The sequence below is a fragment of the Podarcis gaigeae genome (assembly GCF_964106915.1).
Source record: "Podarcis gaigeae genome assembly, chromosome: 10".
NCBI lineage: Eukaryota > Metazoa > Chordata > Lepidosauria > Squamata > Lacertidae > Podarcis > Podarcis gaigeae.
In genome coordinates this window covers 28648991-28674477 of record NC_139686.1, presented here as the reverse complement: position 1 = coordinate 28674477, position 25487 = coordinate 28648991, and the positions used below count along the sequence as shown (strand labels likewise).

Sequence of the window (25487 nt, the reverse complement as noted above, 5' to 3'; positions counted from 1 at the left end):
TTTTCTGTTAATATTCTCCAGCAATTGTGGAAACTTCACAGTATCTTCTGGACATGTTACAAGGTCTCTTACTGCATCCTTTTTATTTGTACTTGCAACAGACTTAGGGCAACAAAGAGTCTTGTGGCACCTTAAAGAAGGGGTCAGCAAACGTTTTCAGCAGGGGGCTGGTCCACTGTCCCTCAGACTTTGTGTGGGGCTGGACTATATTTTTTTGGGGGGGAATGAACAAATTCCTATGCCCTGCAAATAACCCAGAGATGCATTTTAAATAAAAGCACACATTCTACTCATGTAAAAACACCAGGCAGGCCCCACAAATAACCCAGAGACACATTTTAAATAAAAGGACACAAACTACACACTGATTCCCGGACCGTCCGTGGGCCGGATTTAGAAGGCATTTGGGCCAGATCTGGCCCCCAGGCCTTAGTTTGCCTACCCATGCCTTAAAGCCTACCCAGTTTGTTCTGGTTATATTGGGGCAGCTTTGAACAATAAAAGTTTCATTCATTCAGTTTGTAAGAGCATAACCTTTTGGTAGACGACAGTCCATTTCATCAGATACATGAATTGTCATACACATGATAAGATAAGAGATAAGGAGGAAATGAAATGCAGAAAAGTACAGATGAGATGGTAATAATTACATTATCATACAGTTGGGTGGATATTGTTGCCTGAGGATTGCCTGATGTAAATGTTTAAGTTGCTAATTTCCACCTAAAATGTTTGAATTGAACAGTTGTGGCTGTAGGGCAGTGGTCAGCAACCTTTTTTAGCCGTGGGCCAGTCCACCGTCCCTCAGACCATGTGATGGGCTGGAGTATTTTTTTGGGGGGGGGGATGAATGAATTCCTATGCCTCACAAATAACCCAGAGATGCATTTTAAATAACAACACACATTCTACTCATGTAAAAACACCAGGCAGGCCCCACAAATAACCAAGAGGTGCATTTTAAATAAAAGGACACATTCTACTCATGTAAAAACATGCTGATTTCCAGACCGTCCATGGGCTGGATTGAGAAGGCGATTGGGTCGCATCCAGCCCATGGGCCTTAGGTTGCCTATCCCTGCTGTAGTTTCTTTCATATGGTAGTGCTTCCATGCCTGTTATATGGTCCTACAAATGTTGATATACTACAATTCCCATCATTCCTAGCCATCTGTCATGGTGCCTGGTGATGATGTGAGTTGAACAACTATGTAGTTAGAAAGCAAACTTCTTCAAGGGTAAAAATGGCAATAATGGGCAATAATGATACATAATGAATTGAAAAAAAAACTCTTCAAAAGTACTCCCCTGCCCCAAACACACAGAGTCCTTTCTGTTGGGGATAATTCAGACTGAAATTCCCAGGTTTCAAAAAAAAAAGGTTATTTATGTATGATTATTTATGAAATACATAAATAAATATTTATGTTTATGTACTACTGAGACCCATGTTTTGTTAGCCCCAAAATGGAAAATGAGTGAGGTCCCAACCAAAGAAAAATGGATAATTAAATTGACAGAAGATGTGCAGCCTGCAGACTTAACATATAGAATAAGAGAACCAGAAGAACACACATTTAGAGAAGATTGGAAAACGTTTACAGTGGTACCTCAGGTTAAGTACTTAATTCGTTCCGGAGGTCTGTTCTTAACCTGAAACTGTTCTTAACCTGAAGCACCACTTTAGCTAATGGGGCCTCCTGCTGCCGCCGCGCTGCTGGAGCACAATTTCTGTTCTCATCCTGAAGCAATGTTCTTAACCTGAAGCACTATTTCTGGGTTAGCGGAGTCTGTAACCTGAAGCGTATGTAACCTGAAGCGTTATGTAACCCGAGGTACCACTGTATTGAATATATGGGAAATAGCTGTGTACAGCTGAAAACGCTGGCAGCTTTAAGATAAATTCAACAGTGTAAATCAATTTTGATGGATGTAATAATGGAATACTGAATGGTATCGTTTTTGTAAAATATGTATGGATTTATGATATGCAAAATGAACCATGGAAAGAGAAGAAGAAGGGAAGTACTTCTTGCATAGCCTGATCTAGGCGACCCCTTTGGAAATTGTAGCAAACTAAGGGTATTGGTAGGGGATGGAGTGTGCGTCTGTTCTTACCTATTTATCTGTAAAACAAAGAAACAGTGGACGGGTATACAATACAGAGTGGGAGGAAGCACACATAGAGAAAGCCACTGTAGCATAGTGGCTTGCAGCACAATCCTAATCAAGTCTATTCAGAAGTAAGTCCTATTGAATTCAGTAGGGCATATTCCCAGGTAAATGGAGGTTAGGATTGTAACCTAAGTGATTAAACCACCATGCTTGTAGTTCAGATCTCAATATTGCAATGACTGAGTTGCTTTGTTAGGCAAGTCACTGTGTTCTGGGCTCTGATCAACAATAAGGAAATAATAATGATATAGAAGTGTTTTCTGAATTAGTCAGATAACATATGTGAAGCACTTTGGATACACATGAACACCATATAAATTCTGGTCATTTAACCAGTTTGTAACAGTTGTTAGATGATGGAGACTCAGGGTCAAAGCCCGATTGCTAACCCACAAAACATATTGGGTGATATTAGGCTAGTCACCATCTCTCAGTCTAACCTAATTTACAGGGGAAATAAGTGAAATCATTTATATTTCCAGGAGATCCTCAGAGGAAATATGGAATACACTAAATGGGAGAGTCTATCTTAAATGTAAGGAATCTTCAAAGGGTTACAGCTGGCTAACAGGAGATAATCACCCCAAAATAAGATTCAATCCCCTTGAATTAAACAGTTTGAATTTACTTCTGAGTAGATATGAGTAGTGGATTGTACTGTAATGCTGCAATCCCTCCCATGTTTCTGGAGTATCACTGAACATGATAGGAGGAAACATACATTGGTATTGCACTGCACAACACACACAGTAATGTCAATGAATGGACAGTATTATCTGGAGATGCAAAATAACCTCCACAGATGCATGCTATTATCTTCTCTAACGCTGGTTGGTAAAATTCAGGTTTGGTGGAGTCTGAACAAAAATGGTGGGTGGTGGGTGGAAGAAATTAAGTCATAAATCTAATGTAATATATGGATGGTTTTGCTGTAAATGTTTTATTATTCCATTAAGTGTTTTATGAAGACTTTTATGGCGAGTCACACTATTTATGGGATTATTTTACCCAGTTATCTTTGCTGTTTATTTTTACTTGTTCTCTGCTCCTGTTATAATATGTATTTTATCTTTTATCACAGTGATCAATAGCCAAGTCACTGGTAAATATATATGTGTTAGTCCACGAAAACCTTTACTGTAAATTATTGTTTATTCCAAGCATACACAGCAGAACGAGCTGTGTCTCCCCCTTTTAATGCAGTACTGTATAACAACTTCCCTGAATCGCTGACTGCTTTAACAATGTAAATCCTATACCCCACTTGCCTGGGAGTAAGTCCCACTGAGCCCAACAGAGGTTGCATCTGCATAGGCATCCATAATTGATAGAACATAATTGTTTTTCAGGGTGAGAGGGGGCTGAGGAATAATGATTTTCTGAGTCCTGAGCTGGAGGAGCTATGAGCTACTAGGCCATGAGTAAGCAAACTAAGGCCCGGGGCCCGGATCCATTGGCCTTCCCAATCCGGCCTGCGGACGGTCCGAGAATCAGTGTGTTTTTACATGAGTAGAATGTGTCCTTTTATTTAAAATGCATCTCTGGGTTATGTGTGGGGCATGGGAATTTGTTATTTATTTATTTCAAAATATAGTCTGGCCCCCCACAAGGTCTAAGGGGCAGTGGACCGGCCCCCTGCTGAAAAAGTTTGCTGACCCCTGTGCAGCTGGGCAGGGCCAAATTTAGATGAAGAGAGGCCCTAGGCTACTCCATTTGTGAGGCCCCTCCCCATCCCCCACCCTCACAACTGTGGGAATGTTCTGGGGTGCAGGAGAGGATATATTGACTAATTATATCCTTATCCAACTTGTGCTAACAAGTTCCCAAAATATCAGCAGAGTTTATAGACATTCCTCTTTAAGTTCGCAACGGTAACGTGTGCACAGGTTCGCTAGAACCTCTATAATAATTACTCTGGTAATTTCCCCTTTGTTCCCTCTTAAAATACAAGACACGACACAGTCTTTATAAAAGTATAAAAGAGTTTACTCACGTTCTGTTCACAATATGATCTCAGAAGGCATTCAGCTTAAAAAGGTAAAATACATTTAGAATCTATCTTGTAGCAAGATAGTCCTTATCTCCTCTCTTGGCTGGGAGCCAAGAGAGCATCCTTAGATGTTTCCTCATCAAAGGAAGATGGCAGAGAGAGATGGCAGAGAGAGAGAGATGGCTGCCTGCCCTGTGCTTTTATCATTTACCTGCACAGGTGAGGCCACACCCACCTCTGGTCACATGCGGAGGAAGTCCGTCCCCAGGAAGTATACCTGCTTGCTGGACAGACATCCCTCCCCATGTTCTAACATGTACACTCTAGGAATGTTGTCATTGACTGCTCCTGTGTTTACATCCCACAACAACTGGAAGAAAATGGGAGAGTGTTATAAACAAAACTGAGTGAAGCCAAGGATGATGACGAGTATTTAAAATTCTACAATTCACAATTTTTCCTCTAAAGGACATAAGATATTATTGTTAAATACCATGGTGATTTTTTAAGATGCATAAAATTAACACTGAAAAACTTTTGCAATAACTGAACTTTGCAAACCTTTTGTATCCTGGGCAGGCCTGGGACTAGTTCCCATGTTTTGTTCCTCTCTAAGGAATCAGGTTCAGCCTTCATGGCATTTAACCATGGATCAGCATCCTCTGAGGTTAAACTCTGGACCTCTTGGAAGCTTACACCAATATACCAACCAATATATCAACAGGACTGTTAAGTTGTGGGCGAACATATCAGACGACACAGCAATTCTTCAAACAGCCCTTGTTTATTCAAAAGGCCAGAACAGAACTGAACTGAGGAGCTCAGTCAGCCTGCTTATATAGAGCTCCAGAACAGTGTAACTGTTGCAACTTTCTAAAAGCTATCCAATCACTGAACTATCCAATCTAAAAACTATCCAATCACTTTTTGATCCTTCATTTGCATACAAACTATCCAATCACTGAACGTCACTTTTCAGTCCTTCATTTGCATAACTATCTACAGTATCCCCCTGCTGGCCCAGGGTGAGAACTTCAGTACATAACAAGGACACAGCACACCCACCATCCTAAGAAAACCCCTTAATCCCGATTGTATTTGATTTTATGCTTTGGCCGAGTTACAAAAAGAAAAACATACATCAATAAATAAATTTTAGAAAGGGGCAAGATGAGATACGGATGCACAAAACATGCCTGTCTGTCCCTCAGAGCCCTCATGTCACACAGGGCTGGGCCTCTGTGGCTGCAGCCTCTCTCCTCCTCCTTGCCCGCTCTCCAGATAGATGCCACTATGAGCTGCCCAAGGGAGGAGGCTGGCAATGGAGAAGCAATGGGATGCTCCTGCCACCATCGCTTGGGACAAGGACCTGCTCATCCTCCTCTCTGAGCTTAGCAGCAATGGAACTGGTGGGGAAAATAGGGACATTCCAATATAAAATCAGAAGCCAAGATGGCTTTTGTAATTCTGGGACTGAAAATCGGGACACTTGGATGGTATGTCATTAAGATGACTGGCTAATCAACCTTGCTCATTATGTGGGCTTGCTCTATCTCCCTATCTTACAGAGCCGTTGCTAGGATTGTAAGTAAGATAATGAAACTGGGTAACTCAGGAAGAATGCAATTTTTAAAGCCCAGGTATTGCTATTATTAGCATCAACCGCAAGGATTCTTTAGTTGAGATTCCTGCATTGCAGGGGGTTGACCTAGAGGAGCGTAGGGGAGCCTCTCAACTCTAGATTTCTATAATTATATGGCAAATGATTGTAAATACATAGTGACATTAAATAAAGCTTGTCCTTGTGAGTTTAGGTCAAGTAAAAGGGGATGGAGGTGACCTGCCACGTCAGACAGGGATGGGTAATCTGAGGTCCTTGGCCTAATTTCATGTGGTCCTCAGTCTGATTTCTTGCAAATGGGGTGGAGTCTGGAAGGGGGAAGGTTGGAATAATGAATGTGGAAGGGGAGCCCTCGGTGATCAGTTCAGATCTCTGGCAAAAGTAACCTGTTCCTTCCGATATGCTGAACAAAGAGGAATAGTGGGATGGGGGGGGGGAAGGAAGGGGGCTGGAAGGAGAGAAAAATGGTATCTGATGAATAAGTCTCTGCCATGTATCCCCCCCCCCCACCTTTATATGCAGTTGCTCCTTAAGGGGATCAAACCTGCAACCATGGTATTTTTAGCACAACACTCTAACCAAGTGAGTTACCCACCTATGCAAATAGGTGAGTTTGTATCAGTGGAGGTATGTTGAATGCTTCAGATTTAGTGAAATCTACCTTCAAACCTATCCATTCTGAAGGAAATCAGTCCTGAGTGCTCACTGGAAGGACAAATCCTGAAGCTGAGGCTGCAATACTTTTACCACCTCATGAGAAAAGAAGACTCCCTGGAAAAGACCCTGATGTTGGGAAAGATGGAGGGCACAAGGAGAAGGGGACGACAGAGGACGAGATGGTTGGACAGTCTTCTCGAAGCTACCAGCATGAGTTTGACCAAACTGCAGGAGGCAGTGGAAGACAGGAGTGCCTGGCGTGCTCTGGTCCATGGGGTCACGAAGAGTCGGACACGACTAAACGACTAAACAACAACAACACCTTCAAACCTGCCATCTCCAGTATCTACTCTGTATTGTTTTTAAGTATAACTACCATCAATTTCTGCGTTGCTCTTGACTGTTTTCTAGATGGTTTATTGTGTTTTGTACATCAACTTGAGACATGTGGGGAAGGTGACTGATAAATATTAATAATTCCTGCCATAAGGCCAGGAATTCCCACTGGCACAGGGATTCTCACAAGTAGCTGGGCGCTTTTCACCTCTGCTTAAAAGCTTGGTGGGGAGGCAGGCAAACTTGTTGGGACAATTTCACAGCTCCTTTGAAGTCTTGAAACCCTGTTACTGCCCCTTGGCCTTGAATCTGAACTGGGCTTATTGTGGCTACCCCTTTGCCTTGGCTATTTTCTGTTCTTTCCCTCACGACAAGTTTGTATCACTAGTCTGCAGTGATAAACACTTCTTTACTTACAAGAAAATGCAACTGTTGTCGTTTTGGGTGGAATGTGGAATCCTACCTCCTTGTTCGTTGGCTCTGTCTTGCAAGCCATTGTGAGGCACAAGAGTAGCCAGCAACAATGGCAGTGAGGAGGGTAGGCTTACTGAGGGAATGGGGCCACATTGAAGGTCTCCTGCCTAGGCCTCCCCCCCAAAATCCACTGCCTAATTTATTTTTGGAGAACTCCTTGATTGGTTAGCAACCCTAATGAGGCAATATTTTTTCTCCTCCACTCAAACGCCACTGCAGATCAGACAAGAATATCTACATCTATTATTAATATTTTTTACTTTATAAAAATCCAGAATCTAAAGCAGGATTATTCTGCACCCAGGCCCCACCTTTAACCCCAATCTTCAATATGGGATTTGCTTCTTATTTTTTCTACTCTTCCTCATTTTCTCCATCTCTGTCTTCCTGGTTTTCTGCAACTTCTTTCCTCCTGCAGGCTTATCAGAGCTTCCCTGTTTCCTTTGGGTGCCAGTTTCATACTTTCCTGTTTTCAAACGCTTTTAATACTTTATACTTTATACTGCTGCTGGGCATTTAATGTATTTGTGTGTGTGTGTGTGTGTGTGTGTGTGTGTGTGTGTGTGTGTTTTTAAAATGTTGTAAATAGTTAATGTTGCCAGTTTCATATTTAAAATTGGTTTTATTGCTTTTTAAATCCCTTTTAGGTTACCTTGGATGCTTGCCTCAACACAATTCCTAAAATAAAAAACAAATAGCAAATAGCAAGCGCTTTTTGTATTGCCTGCTTGAGTCACCCCACCCCCAGCCAAAATAAATTTCAACACACATGCTTCAGGCAATAGATTTCTTTGGGGGCATTATGAAAGGTCAAGAATATATCATTAATATATCATTAATATATCATTAATTTATTATCATAATTATTTTATCACCAGGGGCACCACCAGTTGTATTTTATTTTGCCATAGGCAGCACAGTATCTTGGGCTGTCTTGGCTATCTGCATTTGTGTCAGTGTTCAGTGGCAGCCATTTTAGATTTGTTCCTCCACCCAGCTACCCTCCCCTTTCCTCATGCCAGGCTGATAATTCTGCTTCCTTTCTGGAGTTTGCATCTTTTGTTAATGACAAAAGGCCTTCAGGACTCTTTATTTGTCTTTCATAAGAAAAAAAAAGTGAGGGGGGGGGGGAATATTTACAGCCATTACTAACTGTCAGCCAATATTAGCGCTTCAGAAAATGTATGGTTTCAGAAACACATAACATTTGCTTATTCATTTATTTATTGAAAAGTGTTTGTTGTTGTTGTTTAGTCGTTTAGTCGTGTCCGACTCTTCGTGACCCCATGGACCAGAGCACGCCAGGCACTCCTGTCTTCCACTGCCTCCCGCAGTTTGGTCAAACTTATGTTTGTAGCTTCAAGAACACTGTCCAACCATTTCGTCCTCTGTCGTCCCCTTCTCCTTGTGCCCTCCATCTTTCCCAACATCAGGGTCTTTTCCAGGGAGTCTTCTCTTCTCATGAGGTGGCCAAAGTATTGGAGTCTCAGCTTCACGATCTGTCCTTCCAGTGAGCACTCAGAAAAGTGTTTATAAGCTGCTTAATATTTATCTTTAAGCGTAGCGCCACATGAAAACAACCATCAGTATCATTAAAACAAAAATGTTACACAAAACAGCTGCATAAAAGCATATAGAAACAAATATACATGAAATACAGATGGAGAAAAAAAAGCACCCCCACAGTCCAGTTCTATGTGTCAGGGAAAATCTGCTCAAAAATATATGTCTTTACATGATGTCTGAAGCAACTGATGGCTGCTGCTTCACGTATGACAGAGGGAAGGGCATTTCATAGTGCAGGCGCAGTAGCAGAAAATGCCTGTTTTCAGCGCCTATGGTATTTTGTAGGGCAGAGCTTTCCAAACTGTGTGTTGCGACACGTTAGTGTGTTGGCTGCAGTGTGTAGGTATGTAACGCAATATGTGTCCATATCTCCTACAAGGAGTTAGTTTAACCTCCGGCTTGACAGTAAAACTGAATTACTGTGTTGCGAAGTGATGCATGTCTAAAAAGTGTGTCACCAATGTGAAAAGTTTGGAAAGCTCGGCAGTAGGGTGTGGTAGAATTTCCCCAAATGATCTGAGAAAAGCAATCTTTCAGGACTATACAGGGGCAGGCGACCTTTCAGGTAACATCATTCACTTGGCACTAGTGCTTGAAGAAAAACAGATCTCTTTCGCCCCATGCCCATGATTTCTTTCTTTCCAAGGTTTCAAGTTGGTGGCTCTACAAAAGTGTACCCAACAATCCAAATCGGTGTTCTGGAGAAATTGCTTGCCTTCTTCATCAATCAGCAGGCAGAAAAGGAAGAGGCAGGTATGAAGAACCAGGGAAAGTTCTGCACCACATCTCTTGAGAAAAGATGCTACAGGCCATGTCAGTCTTTGCCAAGTGGTGCAAAATTCCAGGGGTCTTGGCACTTAACCAGGGTTCATGTTTCCTTTGGAATGAGGCACAGCGCAGACTGTAGTGTCTTTAAGATATATGGTTTTCTTTACACACCCACCCACTCCAGAGCCTTGAGGGAGGGAATGCAGAACTTTACACTTCAAGTGTGTCTCTTGTTCCCTCTCTTGTAGCTTCAGCAAAGCTTGTGTACAGAGCAGAAGTTAGCTATGATCCGTGGACTCTGGGTGCAGCCTCTCCCTGCCAGTCCACATGGCGTTCTGCCTCACCTTTCTTCTTGCTCTTTCCAAAAACCTCCTGCAAAAGGACACAGCTCACCTTAATTCTCAACACACCCAGCACCCAGGAATCTAGGGGGAGTCAGGGCACCCAGAAACCTGGAGGAGTCAGGGCACCCACAAATCCATAGCAATAAGGACCCAAGAAATGTCTTGCATGTTCAGTCCAAAGGTATATTCTAGATTGCTGCCGTTTTACCAATAGTGAGCCATTAGGTAATGGGAAGCCCCAAAGTAGGAATTGAGCATCGTAGTCTTCTCCTACAACTGATATTTAAGAGCATACTGCCTCTGATACTAGAAATAATGTATGATCATAGTAGCCACTCTTACTCTCTATGAATCTGCCCAATCCCCTTTGAAAGCAACCCAGAGCATCTTGTTGTAGAGATTCTATAGTTCCAACAACCTTTTGTACAAGTAGTTCCTTTCGTCTGTCCTGAATCTCCTGATATTCTGCTTAATTGGATGACTCCAGGTGTTACTATTATGAGATCTACTTTCCCCCAACCATGCATAATTTTATACAGCTCTTTTATTGTCCTCCTTTACTTGTCTTTTTTCAGAGATAAAGAGTCCCAAACACCGTAACCTTTCCTTGCAATTGAATTGCTCCAGCCCCTTGATCATTCAGGTTGCCCTTTTCTCCGACTTTTCAATATTCTTTTTGAGATGTGACGACTGAAAGTGTACAAAGTATTCAAAGTGTGTTTGCATCAAAGATTGGCATAAAAGGGCATTGGGATATTGGCAGTTTTATTTATTTGACTTTATGTTTCCTAATGATCCCCAACATGGAATTTGCCTTTTTTTCACAGCAGCCGTGCACCTACTGGGTTGAGCTACACACCACAACTCAAGACCCGGACGATCCCTTTGCAATATCGCTCCTGGGCAGGTGTGACACCAACAAACACCTGGGAGTACACCTGATCTCTTGGATCACACATAACTTTCATGTAACCCAGGTAACAGCCAAGACATCAGGTTGTAACAGAGGAAGGATGAGAAAGGATGCAAGGCCATTTCATCTGAGCAACTTTTCATTAGAAGAACATTTAACTATTGCATGTATATAAGGCAGATCTACACCATACATTTAAAGCACACCCAACACACACTTAAAGCACATGGCTTCCCCCAAAAGAATCCTGGGAACTGTAGTTCAAAGCCGCTAGGAACTGTATCTCCATGAGTGAAAAACTAAAGTTCCCAGGATGCCTCTCCCCCCCGGGGGGGGGAGTCATATACTTTAACTGTGTATTAGATGTGCACATTTGAACACATTTATTATAACTGCCAACTTTGCGTGGACATTTGCATAGCACATACCGCTTAGTATATTTTCATAAAGATGGACATATTAATGACTGTCTTTTTAATGTGAACGGATGGGTTTTTTCTGCTTTTCTCTCACCCCTATTTTTATATTTTTCCTTGGTTTTCTTTCTGTTTTGGCAAACTTTGTTATTATAGATATAAACAAATACTAACAGAACTTGTAACTAAGACCGTGCACTTGGCTTCGCTTCTTTCCTCCTCCCTTCCAACCTATTTGCCTTTCGCGTGGCGTCTTTTAAAACTGTAAGCTTCCCGGCAGATCCGTGGGCTGCTCTGAAAACATTTTTGGGCTGATGGGAAGGGTAAAAAACAAAAAAACCACGACCAAATGCAACCTGCTCCTATAATCCAATGGGCTTGTTGAGCGACAAATCCCCTTGCTTGAACGCTGCCGGTGCCAAGAGGTCGCTCCATGGTGTTTTGCGGCAGACCACCCTCCTCCCCCCTCAAAAAAAAAAATCCACATAAAGGAATAACAACAACACGGAACTCCTCTACAGTGTTGTTCAGGATCATACAAGATATGAAACATTTAGGCATTGTTACGTGATGGCTAAATGCCCATTCGCCCCACCGTCCGAGCTGGGAGGAAGCACATGTGTTCCCTAAGGGATCTTGTGGACCGATCCCTTCGGACCCTCTTGGCTTCGGGGTCCCTCGCTCCCTTTCGCCGCCGTCCTCCCCGCCCCCCGGGCGAGCGCCTGTCTCTCCCCGGGGGAATGGCATCCACACTGCGCGCATTCCTGAGCCGGCGGAGGGGCTGCTGGGACTTGTTTTGGCTCAGAGGGCGAATTCCTCCATTCAAACACCAGTGTGCAAATCTGCCCTTGCCTGCCTATAGCCCGGCCCCCTTTCCGGCCCGGGACCAGGCTGGTGACTGGTGACTGCTCCCGCCAGGTGTGCGTGTGTGTGCAAGGGATGAGTAGGCGAGAGTATGCAGGGGCGAGAGGCGGGCCGGGTGCGGGGCTAAGACGGAAGAAGGCGAGGGGGGAGGCAAAGGGCGCGCGCGGAGCGGGGAAAGTGGACCAACTCCCCCGGCTGCTCCTTCCGGCTCGGGAGTTTGCTCCTTGGGATGCCCTTTTCCTTGTGGAATTAATGAGCCGCTCAGCTCAGAGGCTCAAGGTGATAGTCCTCATGGTGCACAGAGGAAGCCGGTGAATGAGTGTGCGGGGCCGGGCCTGCAGGTACACTTTGTGTGTGATACCCAGGAATGTTTACTGAGACCCTTATTGTGAGTGTGTGTGGCTGATGTCCTACTGCAAAGTATCCTACATGTAAGTATGTAAATCGGAAATATTCGCGTTTCCTTCCTTCTTTTTCAACCCTGCCTCTTGTTTCCCTCCGTTGCCCCATCCCCTTCTGCCTGTTTCTAGATTGTAAACCCCTGGGAACAGAGAAACGGCTTTTGTATTTATTTTTGCTAACACCGCTGCATAGAGATAGTGTTATTTAAGTAATTGTGCGTGTAGTTCTAGATCTACAGTGATGTGAGTGGTATTTAATTTCTGCAGTGAGGCCCAAGATTGCTTGGAATGGCACTCCCATTGCCCTGAGAGCTTGAACTCTTTGCACCTTCCTCAATATCCGTGCTAGTAGTATATGCGTGGGAAGCCACCTGTAATTGATTTTTGTGAAGGAGGAGCATGTCTGCACATGGTCAGATGTATGCTCATTTTAAATTCTCCCAGTGTTGAATCTGGGCTGCACACACATTGCCAGCTTAAAATGCAGCTAGGTTGTTCTTTTTTTCTCAGTTTGGTTCAAAGCCAGAAAGGCATCAAAATGCCGTATGTCATAAGAAATGACAGGATACAGACAGAATAGATATGGATTGTGGCTAATGTTGTGCGTACACTGCTTTTCAAAACCAGCCATGGGAGAGCACTGAATGCAAAATAAGAGGTGTGTGTGTGTACAGAGCCCTAAATTGTGCAGCAAGTCCTATAGACCCCTGGCTTAAATTAAGATCTCTTGAATCCTGTAAACTGCTTTTGCCACCTCGGATCCCTCCAAGAGCTGCATCTGGCCATACTGAATATTTGAGCAGTGGCATTATTTAAGGAGGTGGTGAAAAGTGAAAATCACTGTGCCACTTTCAAAACAGTTTTTCCCCTCCCTTTGATTGACTCAGAGATTTGTGGTGGGGCGGCAGCGATTCTACGGTGTGTACTTTGGACACACAGGAATCCCAGGGAGAGAGATGCGTGAGGAAGGAGCAAGAGAAAAAGGGAGGGGGGAAGCCTGCATGTGTGGAGATGAAAAGAACCATTCTTCATGTCATTAAGAATTAGTTAATGAAACAGAAGGGAAGGACCTTGCTGTAGAAAATAACACAGGCTTTTGTTGTTCTCTTGCCAGCTGCACTTAGGATAATCCACCCTTCCCGGAAAGTGAGATGGCCCACGGATGCGTATCATAACTAAAAGGGAGAAATCAGAAGTGGCCGCCAAAGTTGAAGTTTTTATCCTTGGGCTGGTGCTACCTGTGATTCATCAGCATGACAGGTAAGCCAGTAGGGTCAGTGGAGGTGCAACGGGCTGCAGAGTTGATTGGCTTATTTTGAGATTGAAGTTGTTCTGTATGGAAGTTGTGTATGTGTGGCTCAGAGAGACATCCTTCCTCTCCCTTCCTGTCTTAAATATATAACCCCATAAGTCACTTGGGATTTATGGCAGAGAAGCCACTGTAGGAAATACCTGACCTGGGGGGGGAGAGGCAAGACCTGCGACTGATGACTCAGCAGGTCATTTGTGTGTCTGAGATTGATGACTCATGCCGGAATGGCCCTGCCCTGCTTAATCAGCCAGGATGGGGAGAAACAGAGCTACACTTATTCGCATTTAGTTCAAGGAGGGATGGGATTCCCCCCTTTTACTGTCACAGGCGAACTGTAGTTTGTCAGCTTTCTTTAGCTTCAAAGGGAAGCTTTGGTGCTCAATAGCTGTCAGCCTATTGTGCAGCTATTAATACCACAGAATGAGTGTCTAGGATCAGTCAGTTCCATCTCTTTAGCTTATCTTTATCAACCGCCAATGGGCTTATTGAGATGTTAGAACAAAGGAGTGAATGCTAACCTTAATGAATGGATGTATAAAATTGTATTACTCAGAACATTGTTCCATAGCAAGACCCTCCTGAATCAGACCAAGAACCTTTCGGGTCCAGCATCCTGTTTTCTACAGTGCCTCATCTGGAGTTTAAAAGATTGCAGTGTTGACAATACAGTACCTTGAATTGTTTGTGGTGAAATACTCAATGCTTCTGCCTTGTGTACGTCTAGAATTCTCCCCACCAGTCGCTGTTCACCCCGCCCCCCCCAATCCATTATCCCTGTTTTGTCTACATACAGTCATACCTCATGTTACGTTTGCTTCATGTTACGTTTTTTCAGGTTGCATCCCGTGGTGACCTGGAAGTACCAGAAAGGGTTACTTACAGGTTTCGCCGCTTGCGCATGCGCACAAGCACTAAATCGCGCTGCGCACCTGCACAGATATGGTGCTTCAGGTTGCAGGCTTTTCATGTTGTGAATGGGCCTCCGGAACGGATCCCGTTCGCATCCAGAGGTACCACTGTATTCAGTAATATTGTCTGCAAGGCCAGCCCTACCGTTAGGCAGAGAGAGGAGCATAGGAAATTGCCTTTATATTGAGTTGAGTCACCTGGCTCAGTGTTATTTACACACTGACTACATGCTGCTGTCTGGGATTTCAGACAGCGAACATTCCCAGAACAAACTGGAGACACCAGAGATTGAACCTGAGGCTTTCTGCATGCAAAACAGATGCTGTACAAAAAAAGCTATATAGTCCATCCTCTCTGAGCTCTGGCTTTCCTGCTGCCTTAGTCAGCGAAACTTGGGATGTGTCCCCAGTCAGCAGTGGAAACCACCCAGTCTGCTTCTCCTGTGGACAGCGCTGTATGTTTCACATTCTTTGCTTGCCACCGCTAGGCTATCCTGCTGCCCTCTGGTGCTACAGAAGATGCTGTCCCATCATCAGTGTTGAAGTATGATTCAGATGCCTGCCCAATTGGCTCTGATCATGGGATGTGAGAGGGGTACCTCGGTTTACAAACTTAATTGTTCCAGAAGTCTGTTCTTAAACCAAAACCATTCTTAAACCAAGGTGCACTTTCCCTAATGAGGCCTCCCGCCGCTGGTGCCCTTCCACCGTTCGGATTCTGTACTTAGACTGAGGTAAAGTTTGCAAACCGGGACACTACTTCCAATTTTGCGACGTCTGTAAACTGAATCGTTCGTAAACAGGGCTGTTTTTAAACCGAGGTACCACTGTACCTCTATAGCATAAAAATATCAAAGACCTTTACAGCGATATCTATATATAATAAAGAACCACATTAAAAATTGTAATTGGAGGCCATCACTTTCCAGTTATGGGAAGGTGCTTTTCTGATCGTTTGCATAAGCCTGGTGGCATCAAAAAGTTTTCAGGAGGCATATAAAGATTGAAACAGAAGGCGGCTGCTGGATCTCTATGGGCAGAGCATTCCTCAGGATTGGACTGATAACACTAAAGGCTTGGTTTCTTGTTCCTGCAGACAACACTGGTGTTTGCTGAAAGAGGTTTCCGTGGGAAAGCAAACATTTGACTCTGGGGCTCTGCATTACGTATTTGTTCTAATCTTCAATTTCTTAGAAAAGGCAGGGGAAATGGAGCTCCAGGGAGCTGCAGGTCAGGTTCAGGCCTGCTGTTATGAGCAATGTTGATACTGGGCTGCTTTGGAAGCCCTGAGGTTGGGGATTTGCTCCTGTTTGATGGCGTGATGGCAGCTTTGTTCCCTGGAGGGTGCTGACTTTGCCCATGTAAAGATTGCCATTTTTGAGCTTTGGAGGGAGGGAGCGGAGGCAACATTTTCTGCTTAATGGGAAGGTGTTTTGTGTGTGTCTGTATTACCCAAACAGTTGGGGATGTCTATTTGTCGTTGAGCGATCAGATTTATCAGCTTGGTTCCTTTCAGGGGAACCTTTAAATGCTCTCACATTCCTGCTGGTTTGGCTTGCCAGTTGATGGCAACAGTGCACTGCTCTGGTTTGCCTTAAGGTGGGCAGTGCCAGAGAAGGTGAGGCTCCTGCTTCTTCTGCACAAGGTCCACTTTTGTGAATGCTAGCTGCTTGGAGTCACACCTGGGGAAGAGAGTGTTCATGCAATCAGGTCTGACATCCCATAAGCATCAGGGTGTGGCCTCTGTGAGAGCAGGATGCTGGACCAGGTGGGCCATTGGCCCTGATCCAGCAGGGCTCTCCTTATGGTCTCAGCATGTTTTTATCTGCTACGTTGCATTATGGTGGTTTACAGACTAAAATTGAGACACCTGCTTTGAAAAATTTAAATTTCCATAAGGGTGCAGAGGAGGAAGAGCAGGGTGCCCTTTTAGTAATTAAATGTCAATGCATGGCAAAAAAGGGAAAAATATGAAATGCATCAGCACCTGAAGAGGATAAACAAGGATATGCTAATGTATTTATATCAGCATGTCTGGCCCTCTTTAAAAAAAGTTTGGGCACCCCTGATTTATATAGATACAAATTTAGTAATCATTTACTATAATTTCATGGAGTCATGTTGAGTTGGAAGGGACCACAGGGTTTATTCAGTCCAGTTCCCTGCAATTCAGGGATCTTTTGCCCAACATGGGGCTCAAACCCACAACCCTGGGATTAAAAGTCTCATGCTCTACCAACTGAGCTATACATCTCGCCATAGCGAGGAAGATTGTGGCCAGGTGTCCTGTGTGCCTGCTTGGTCTGCCACTCAGGTGCTCCCTGTTGCTGATGGGCAATTTCAAGGTCCTTCTCTCCCTTATAATTCATCGTTTTCCCACTGGACTTGTCCTCTGATCGCCCTTCAAATAGAGGATTGTCTTTTGGAAATTAGGGCAGATGGCCACCGTAGGCAATAGTAAGAAAGATGAATGGGAGCATATGCAGTTCTTTCTGTTTAGTTCTCAGGTGGAAATGAGAACAAAAGGGTTAACCCAACCTTCCCTCAACCTGATCCCTCCAGATGTTTTGGACACATAACACAATGGCAGTTTTTGGCTCTATGGCACCAGGTTGGAGATGGTTGCCTTCTTTGTGGGCTTTGAGAAGGGACTTGAAAGATGCTAAAGAGGAGACATTGTAAAGGCCTTTTGGCAGGGAGATTATCTCTGTTGCTTCTGGGCGACTTCCAGACCATCAATAGTGTGTAGGAGGAAATCAGTCAGATGCTGGAAATTTAGGTTTTTGTAATTAAAGTGATGCAACAAATCTACTTAAAAACAAACAAAAAACCCAGATGTCTTGCAATTAGGAAACTGATGAGGAAAAAACACTAAGAAGTGTGAGTTAAATGATTCCAAGGAAGTCAGAATGAATACTCGCTGTGGTATAACCACCCCACAAACAAATCAGACCTCATGCTCAATAAACAGCAAGCAAGTTGGGATGAATGCTGAATCAACTGGTTTGTCTGGAGGAGCATCTGGTCACTACAGCAGCAGCAGCAACAGCTTTGTTGTTTCTTCCTTTGGGTTTGGTTTTGCAGTCAAATGTTGCTTGGAGGCTGTCACTATTTTCAGGTGAGATTCAGTCCACATACCAGCAAATTCAGGTTGTGTGGTTGCGGTTCCCCAAAATGTCAGACTTTTTTTCCCCCATTAAGGAAGGTGATGAGTGAATGCTCTGGAAAACATGGAATATTATTTGCTTTGGTGCAGCAACATTTAACCTCTGTGCTAGCAAGTAACAATGAATGCTTGGTAAATTGGCTGCCTGGAAGCACCCCAAGAACTGGTGTCAAGTCCAATGCCAATTCCTTCATTATCCATGCTGTGTAGCCCATGCTCTTTCTATATTGCATACATAAGAGCACATCACTGTACTCCCTGTAAATGAAAGGAGAACAACAAACAGACATGTGCTTCCATGTTGTTCTAAGGCTGGCATTCTCCATTCACCCAGGAGCGTGCTCTGAAAGGGTGGGAAATAGCCATCTTGATTGTGAGTAGTACAGAAGACTGGCTGAAAGAAGCTCATCAAGGGGAAACGAGTTCATTTAAAAAAAAAAAATTTTTATTAAGCAATTTCAACATAACAAATTATCAAACCATATAATCACACACATTATTTCCCCCCTTTTCCCCACCCCCTTCCATCCCTCCTGCCCCCCACCAGGGACTTCCCTCAGCTCCTCTCTCTGATTTCTCTGCATGTTATAAAATTATACATATCCTTGCGTTGTCTATCTATCATGTTATCAACCAATAAATTTGTGTATGTTTATTCAAAACATGCCAAGGAGTCCAGTTCATTTTGTTGTCTTTTTAGATAATTTGTAAAAAGTTCCCAGTCTTCCTTAAAGTCACAGTTGTCCCTGTCCCACAGTTTATATGTCAATTTAGCCAGTTCTGCAGAGTTCATCAATTTCTCTTGCCACTGTTCTTTCATTGGGATTCCCCCATTCTTCCATCCTTGTGCTATCAAGACTCTTGCCGCTGTTGTAGCATACATAAATAGATTCTTTGTTTTTCTTGGCAGGTCTTGTCCTACAAAAATGCTTCTGTTTTTTTTTAAAAAATGTCATTTTAAACATTTTTTTTTCCCAATTCATTGTATATCATTTCCCAATTTTTTAAAACTTCTCTACATTCCCTCCACATATGGTAAAAAGTCCCTTCTTTTTCTTTACATTTCCAACATATGTTTGACGAAACGAGTTCAAATTTAATGACCCTGTCTGTGCACCCCTAGAGCCTAAGGAGATAGTAAACGAAAGCCTCTCGGAGGCAGGAGAGGAAGAAGATGCATTGTGGGAAAAGATTGAGAGTGTCCGGCACAAGCTGACCCGCTCTCTGAACCCAGCCAAACTGACTCCATACCTCCGCCAGTGCCGTGTGATTGATGAGCAGGATGAAGAGATGGTGCTGAGTCCCCATCAGTTTCCATGCAAGAGCAACCGGACAGGTGAGAGAAGTGAAGAACTCACATGGAAAGTACAGCGCTGGGGGTGAGGGCTTGCTTTGTATAAAGCAGTCCTGGCCCAAAGCCCTAATCCAGGAATGGATCCCAGACACATGTCTCTACGGTCCTGGCTTATTGCTTTTATTTATCATGGCTTCACATTGCATTTTAATATGAAAAGAGCTTTTCTCTCTCTCTTTCCTCCCCCCCCCCCACTCTGCCTTACCCTCGCAACAATCACTATGATTTATGCTCTTGTTGTTCCAATTTTACAAAATGGGGCTTAAGACACACGTAGGGAGACGGAGACTGGAATGAAATTGGGCTCAAGCCTTCCGGATCCAGCAGCTTCTGCATGGCTGTGCTGGTTTTGGGAGGGCGGGAGAAGGTTGGAGTAATATCTTTGGATACTTGAAGCTGCTTGGTTTTTGGTTTGGCTCGCTACTGATCATGTGGCACACATTTGTTCTATTGTTATTATTTATTGTCTTCCTCTCCAGGACTCCTCATGGATATCTTGCGAAACCGAGGGAAAAGAGGCTACGAAGCGTTCCTAGAATCCCTGGAGTTCTATTACCCTGAGCATTTCACCCAGCTGACAGGGAAGCAGCCAGTTCAGCGCTGCTCGATGATCCTGGGTAAGAAGTTGTGGAAGTCTCCTCCTTATAGGCCCCTTGGCACAGGAGGCTGACAGCTTGCTTAAATTAAGCAGGTCAGGGTCGGGTCAGTGCCTGGGAGTCACATGCCGGGTGAATGGGCATGTGGTGGCCAACCTGGTGCTTCCGCTGCCTTCGCCGCCACCTCTCCCTGCCCCATCCCATTCTTGACAAACAGCAGTGGTGCCACATCTGGGAAGGCAGGGCAGGAGCAGCACCCCAACTCCCACTCTGTGACTGCTGCAAAGTGTGAAGCAGAGATGTGTGTTTGTGTACACGCAGTGGGATGCTTCAGTTGGACTGCATCTTCCTGGCACATGCCCAGTGTATGTTTATAAAGAAACATCTCCACATGTGGCATTGGCTGCTGCTGCAAATGCCAGCCAATGTGTGGGGAACATGTTCGTCCTGTGGATGTGTGATTTGACTGCCCTTGGCTAGAAACACTGAATCATAGAATCATAGAGTTGGAAGAGACCACAAGGGCCATTGAGTCCAACCCCCTGCCAAGCAGGAAACACCATCAGAGCACTCCTGACATATGGTTGTCAAGCCTCTGCTTAAAGACCTCCAAAGAAGGAGACTCCACCACACTCCTTGGCAGCAAATTCCACTGTCGAACAGCTCTTACAGTCAGGAAGTTTTTCCTAATGTTTAGGTGGAATCTTCTTTCTTGTAGTTTGGATCCATTGCTCCGTGTCCACTTCTCTGGAGCAGCAGAAAACAACCTTTCTCCCTCCTCTATGTGACATCCTTTTATATATTTGAACATGGCTATCATATCACCCCTTAACCTCCTCTTCTCCAGGCTAAACATGCCCAGCTCCCTTAGCCATTCCTCATAAGGCATCATTTCCAGGCCTTTGACCATTTTGGTTGCCCTCCTCTGGACACGTTCCAGTTTGTCAGTGTCCTTCTTGAACTGAGCTGGACCATTGCTCCATTTGGCCTAGTACACAATTCAAAGTGTTGGTGCTGACCTTTAAAGCCTTAAACGGCCTCGGTCCAGTATAACTGAAGGAGCGTCTCCACCCCGATTGTTCAGCCGGGACACTGAGGTCCAGCTGCAAGGGCCTTCTGGCCGTTCCCTCCCTGCAAGAAGTGAGGTTGCAGGGAACCAGACAGAGGGCCTTCTCGGTAGTGGCGTCTGCCCTGTGGAACGCCGTCCCATCAGATGTCAAGGAAATAAAAAACTATCTGACATTTAGAAGACATCTGAAGGCAGCCCTGTTTAGGGAAGTTTTTAATGTTTAATGTTTTATTGTGCTTTTAATATTCTGTTGGGGGCTGCCCAGAGTGGATGTGGAAACCCAGCCAGGTGCGTGAGGTATAAATAATAAATTATTATTAATTATTATTCCTAAACTTCCCTCCACCCTGTGGTCTGCTTGCAAATTGCTGAGGATCTTGGTGGACCACTTAATGATTCTCCTGCCTGTTGCAGCAGTTGTGGTGTGCTGTGACAGATGTGGCATGATTTTTAATTGCATTGTTATTGCTGATTTTATTTCATATGTTGTATTGTATTACAGGGTGAATTCCATAAATACAACATAAAATAAAAATCCGTTTGAATATTAAAAGCACTGTGCCTGCTGTTCACATCTGCTGCTCCCCCTGTTCTTCACAGACACACCATGGGCCACCTGTATGAAGCTTATGGACCACAATTTGAGAACCCCTGGTCTACGTGATTGGTAGCCAACATGACTACCAGTCAGATGTTAACTACAACTCCCAGATGTTAACTACAGCTCCCATAACCTTTGGACCTGCTGGCTGGGATTGATGGGAGTTGTGGTTCACAACCTCTGGAGACCATCAGGTTGGCCATTCTTGATCTACACCAGTGTTTCCCAACCTTGGGTCGCCAGCTGTTTTTGGACTACAACTCCCATCATCCCTAGCTAGGAACACCAGTGGTCAGGAATGATGGGAATTGTAGACCTCAAACAGCTGGAGACCCAAGGTTGGGAAACACTGATCTACACCAACTGATTTTTGGGCAGGAGGCCTATCGCAGTGCTACCTGCATATGCTGAACATTGACTCTGGGAATTTTTTTGCAGTCAAGACAGGCACTCTGCTACTGAGCTATGGCCCTTGAGAGTCCATGGGTTATCTGCAAAACGAGTCCTAGAGTAGACCCACTAACTAACATAAGTAAAGGTAAAGGGACCCCTGACCATTAGGTCCAGTCGTGACCGACTCTGGGGTTTCGGCGCTCCTCTCGCTTTATTGGCCGAGGGAGCCGGCGTACAGCTTCCGGGTCATGTGGCCAGCATGACTAAGCTGCTACTGGCGAACCAGAGCAGCGCACGGAAATGCCGTTTACCTTCCCACCGGAGTGGTGCCTATTTATCTACTTGCACTTTGACGTGCTTTCGAACTGCTAGGTTGGCAGGAGCCGGGACTAAGCAATGGGAGCTCACCCCATCACGGGGATTCGAACCGCCAACCTTCTGATCAGCAAGTCCTAGGCTCTGTGGTTTAACCCACAGTGCCACCTGTGTCCCACTAACTAACATAGGCCCATTAATTTCAGTGGGTCTAGTGCGAGTGGAAACTTGGTTGGCTGTAACCCCCATGTGCCCAATTTGCTGAGCATCCTCTTGCTTTCCAGACGAGGAGGGCCATGAAGGCCTGACTCAGTTCCTGATAATGGAGGTGAAGAAGATGAGGGCTCAGCGGAGAGGGCAGTTGGAAAAGGAACACGGGCTCCAGGCGAAGAACCGGGCCTTGGAGGAGGAGGGCGCCCAGCTGAAGCAGCAGCTCCAGAAGCTGCAGAAGGTGCAGGAACGTTACCAGAGGTTCCAGGAGGAGTGGGACTCCCACAGCATGGAGCTGCTGAAGCTGAAGGATGACAACTACATGCTGGCCATGCGCTACACCCACCTGTGCGAGGAGAAGAACGCTGCTGTTCTCCGAAGCCGGGACCTGCAGCTGGGGGTATGGAGAGCAGGGGGAAAGAGGGAGGTGGGGACTATTGGTGAATGCATGCAGGTGTTAACAGGGCAATGGAAACGGGTGTGCACACCCAAGATAAACCAAGGTGCCAGGAATCACTGTGTTAATGATTCACGGCCTGCCTGGATGTAGGTGCTTTGGGTTCATTGGCCCGGGCCTGCCAGCCACTCCTTTATAGGGAAATAGGGGAAAGTTGTCTGAAGGCTGGCCAGTGAGTTGCATGACTGTTGTCTCATATTTGAAGGTTTAAAAAAGTTTCCCCAGAGTAGTGCTCAAGGAAATTAGGCAAAGGAATGCAGCGATTTGGAATGAATGCCACCACCAGTGGATTCACAGAAACACAGGAGTGTATATACAGTGGTACCTCGGGTTAGAGACGCTTCACGTTACAGACTCTGCTAACCCAGAAATAGTACCTCAGGTTAAGAACTTTGCTTCAGGCTGAGAACAGAAATGGTGGTGCGGTGACAGTGGGAGGCCCTATTAGCTAAAGTGGTACCTCAGGTTAAGAACAGTTTCAGGTTAAGAATGGACCTCCAGAACGAATTAAGTTCTTAACCCAAGGTACCACTGTACCAGGAAAGGGAATGCCTTATATTTTCGAAATGACACTATGTTATGGGTGTGTGAACTTTTGTCGTGCAATCAGTTTTGGAGGACTGGTGTCATAAGAGAATATCCAGGCTGCTGTTTTTGCATGAAGGCCAGAGCGTGCATATACTTTAGGAAAAGCTCCAGGTACAAATAAAAGGTTCTGAATTATAGAGAAGTAGCTGTGTTCTCCGGCAAGTCTCATAACACGATAATTCTTAAGCTGAGGTTTACTGAGGTAGGGAGCTGTCTTATACCCAGTCAGATTATTTGTCAGTCTTGGACATTTTTTGAATGTAGCCCGTGTTTGCCCTACTCAGAGTAGACCCATTGACGTTGCTAAACAGGACTAACTCACTGATTTCTATGGGTTTACCTTGAGTATAACTGAGTTGGAAACAACTCATTGTGTCTGATCTGGCTGGCAGCAGCTCTCCAGGCCAAGGGTCTATCACAGGCATAGGCAAACTTGGCCCTCCAGATGTTTTGGGACTACAGTTCCCATCATCCCTGACCACCGGTCCTGTTAGCTAGGGATCATGGGAGTTGTAGTCTCAAAACATCTGGAGGGCCGAGTTTGTCTATCACCTCACCTGACCCTTTGAACTGGAGGCACCTGGGATTGAACCTGCTTCCTTCTGCATGCAAGGCATATGTCTTACCAGGTATAGCATTTCCTGATGTTCCAAATATTCCCAGCCAGCTTTTTCTCACCTTCCAAGGCCCTCCTTGGGAGTTTTGTATTCTCTTGGGCTCCTCTCAAAGCTCTCTCTCCCCCCACTCCCCCTTCAGTTAATTTAGGCATATGTATACACCCTGTTTGCTTTCTGTCTTGTGGTTTCTCTTGTGTTTGTATCCCTCCCCTTCCTTTTATTATCTCTCCCACTTGTCCCCCTGTACGGCACGGCCACTGTGGAGTAAGCAACTGTCTGCTATTTTGCTCCGTAAAGCCCTATGCATATTGATGACGCCGTAAAAATGATTGATGGCGTCAGTCCTCGCCTTCGTTGGTTAGATCCGAGCCCTGTAGTTACTTTCACATTTGCTCCAGGAAGGCATTAATACGCACACCATGGCTAAGGCACTTCTTAATCTTCTCTTTAGTGAACTGAAAAGGGGCTTCGTTTGTGTTTATAGCAGAACATCTTTTCATGTAGGATGCAAGTACCAGAAAGTGAGGGCCTGCTTCTAGGTTACGTTTCTGTATGTCTGCTTGCACTGATTCACAATGGAACATGTATATAACATGTCATTCTTCTTGTAGATTATTTTTATTATTTCCACATTTCCCACTCTGCCCCTAAAGGTTCAGGATAGGATGCCAACAGCAATTAAAATTACGATATTTGACATTTTTTATAGTGGCTCACAGTATTCAAAATGCTTCATGTAAAATAATAAATTATTGTTATTGGGAACCAGGCAGAGGGCCTTCTTGGTAGAGGCGCCCACCCTATGGAACGCCCTCCCATCAGATGTCAAAGAAATAAACAACTATCTGATGTTTAGAAGACATCTGAAGGGAGCCCTGTTCAGGGAAGTTTTTAATGACTGACGTTTTAATGTATTTTTAATCTTTTGTTGGAAGCCGTCCAGAGTGGCTGGGGAAACCCAGCCAGATTGGCATGGAATAAATAAATAAATATCAGTAATTCCCTTAAAACTCCCCAGTTGGGTAAGGTTGGTTTTATCAAATATACCATGGGTAGGGAACTGGATCAGATTGGCAGGTTGGACCCAGAATTCCTTCACCCTCCAAGGGCCACTTTGGCAGCTGGACAGGGCTACTCACCTGTCAATCAGCTGACATGATATGATGTCAGGTGTTTCAACTTTAAATCTGTAGCTTTCAAGAAGATGCTTCCTTTGCAGCCTCTTTAATTCAAGCTGCATCTGAAAAGAGCCATCCTTTGTAGCCGTGTCTTGACTTCAAGCTGTGGCTGCAAAGGAAAACCGCTGTAAGTGCACTCCTGATTCTATGTTTCTAGCTGTAATTTTGTACCTTTTGAATGGGGTGTGGTGACCGAAA

General features: G+C 44.6%; 1 protein-coding gene across 3 annotated transcripts in view; it reads left to right on the top strand.

Annotated features, from left to right (window-relative positions):
* Positions 1-12023: 12023 nt before the first annotated feature.
* CARD10 (caspase recruitment domain family member 10) overlaps positions 12024-25487 on the top strand; it is a 42674-nt gene continuing 29210 nt past the window's right edge. Inside the window, exons 1-5 of one of the 3 annotated variants that reach the window (XM_083701111.1) lie at positions 12024-12180; positions 13650-13785; positions 19035-19247; positions 19745-19882; positions 22524-22849. In XM_083701111.1, coding sequence (XP_083557237.1) covers positions 13779-13785; positions 19035-19247; positions 19745-19882; positions 22524-22849 — 684 coding nt within the window. In that variant the 5' untranslated portion in view covers positions 12024-12180; positions 13650-13778. Of the gene's footprint in view, positions 12556-13639; positions 13786-19034; positions 19248-19744; positions 19883-22523; positions 22850-25487 lie in introns of all 3 variants that reach the window. The other 2 variants (XM_083701109.1, XM_083701110.1) reach the window with 2 other exon arrangements.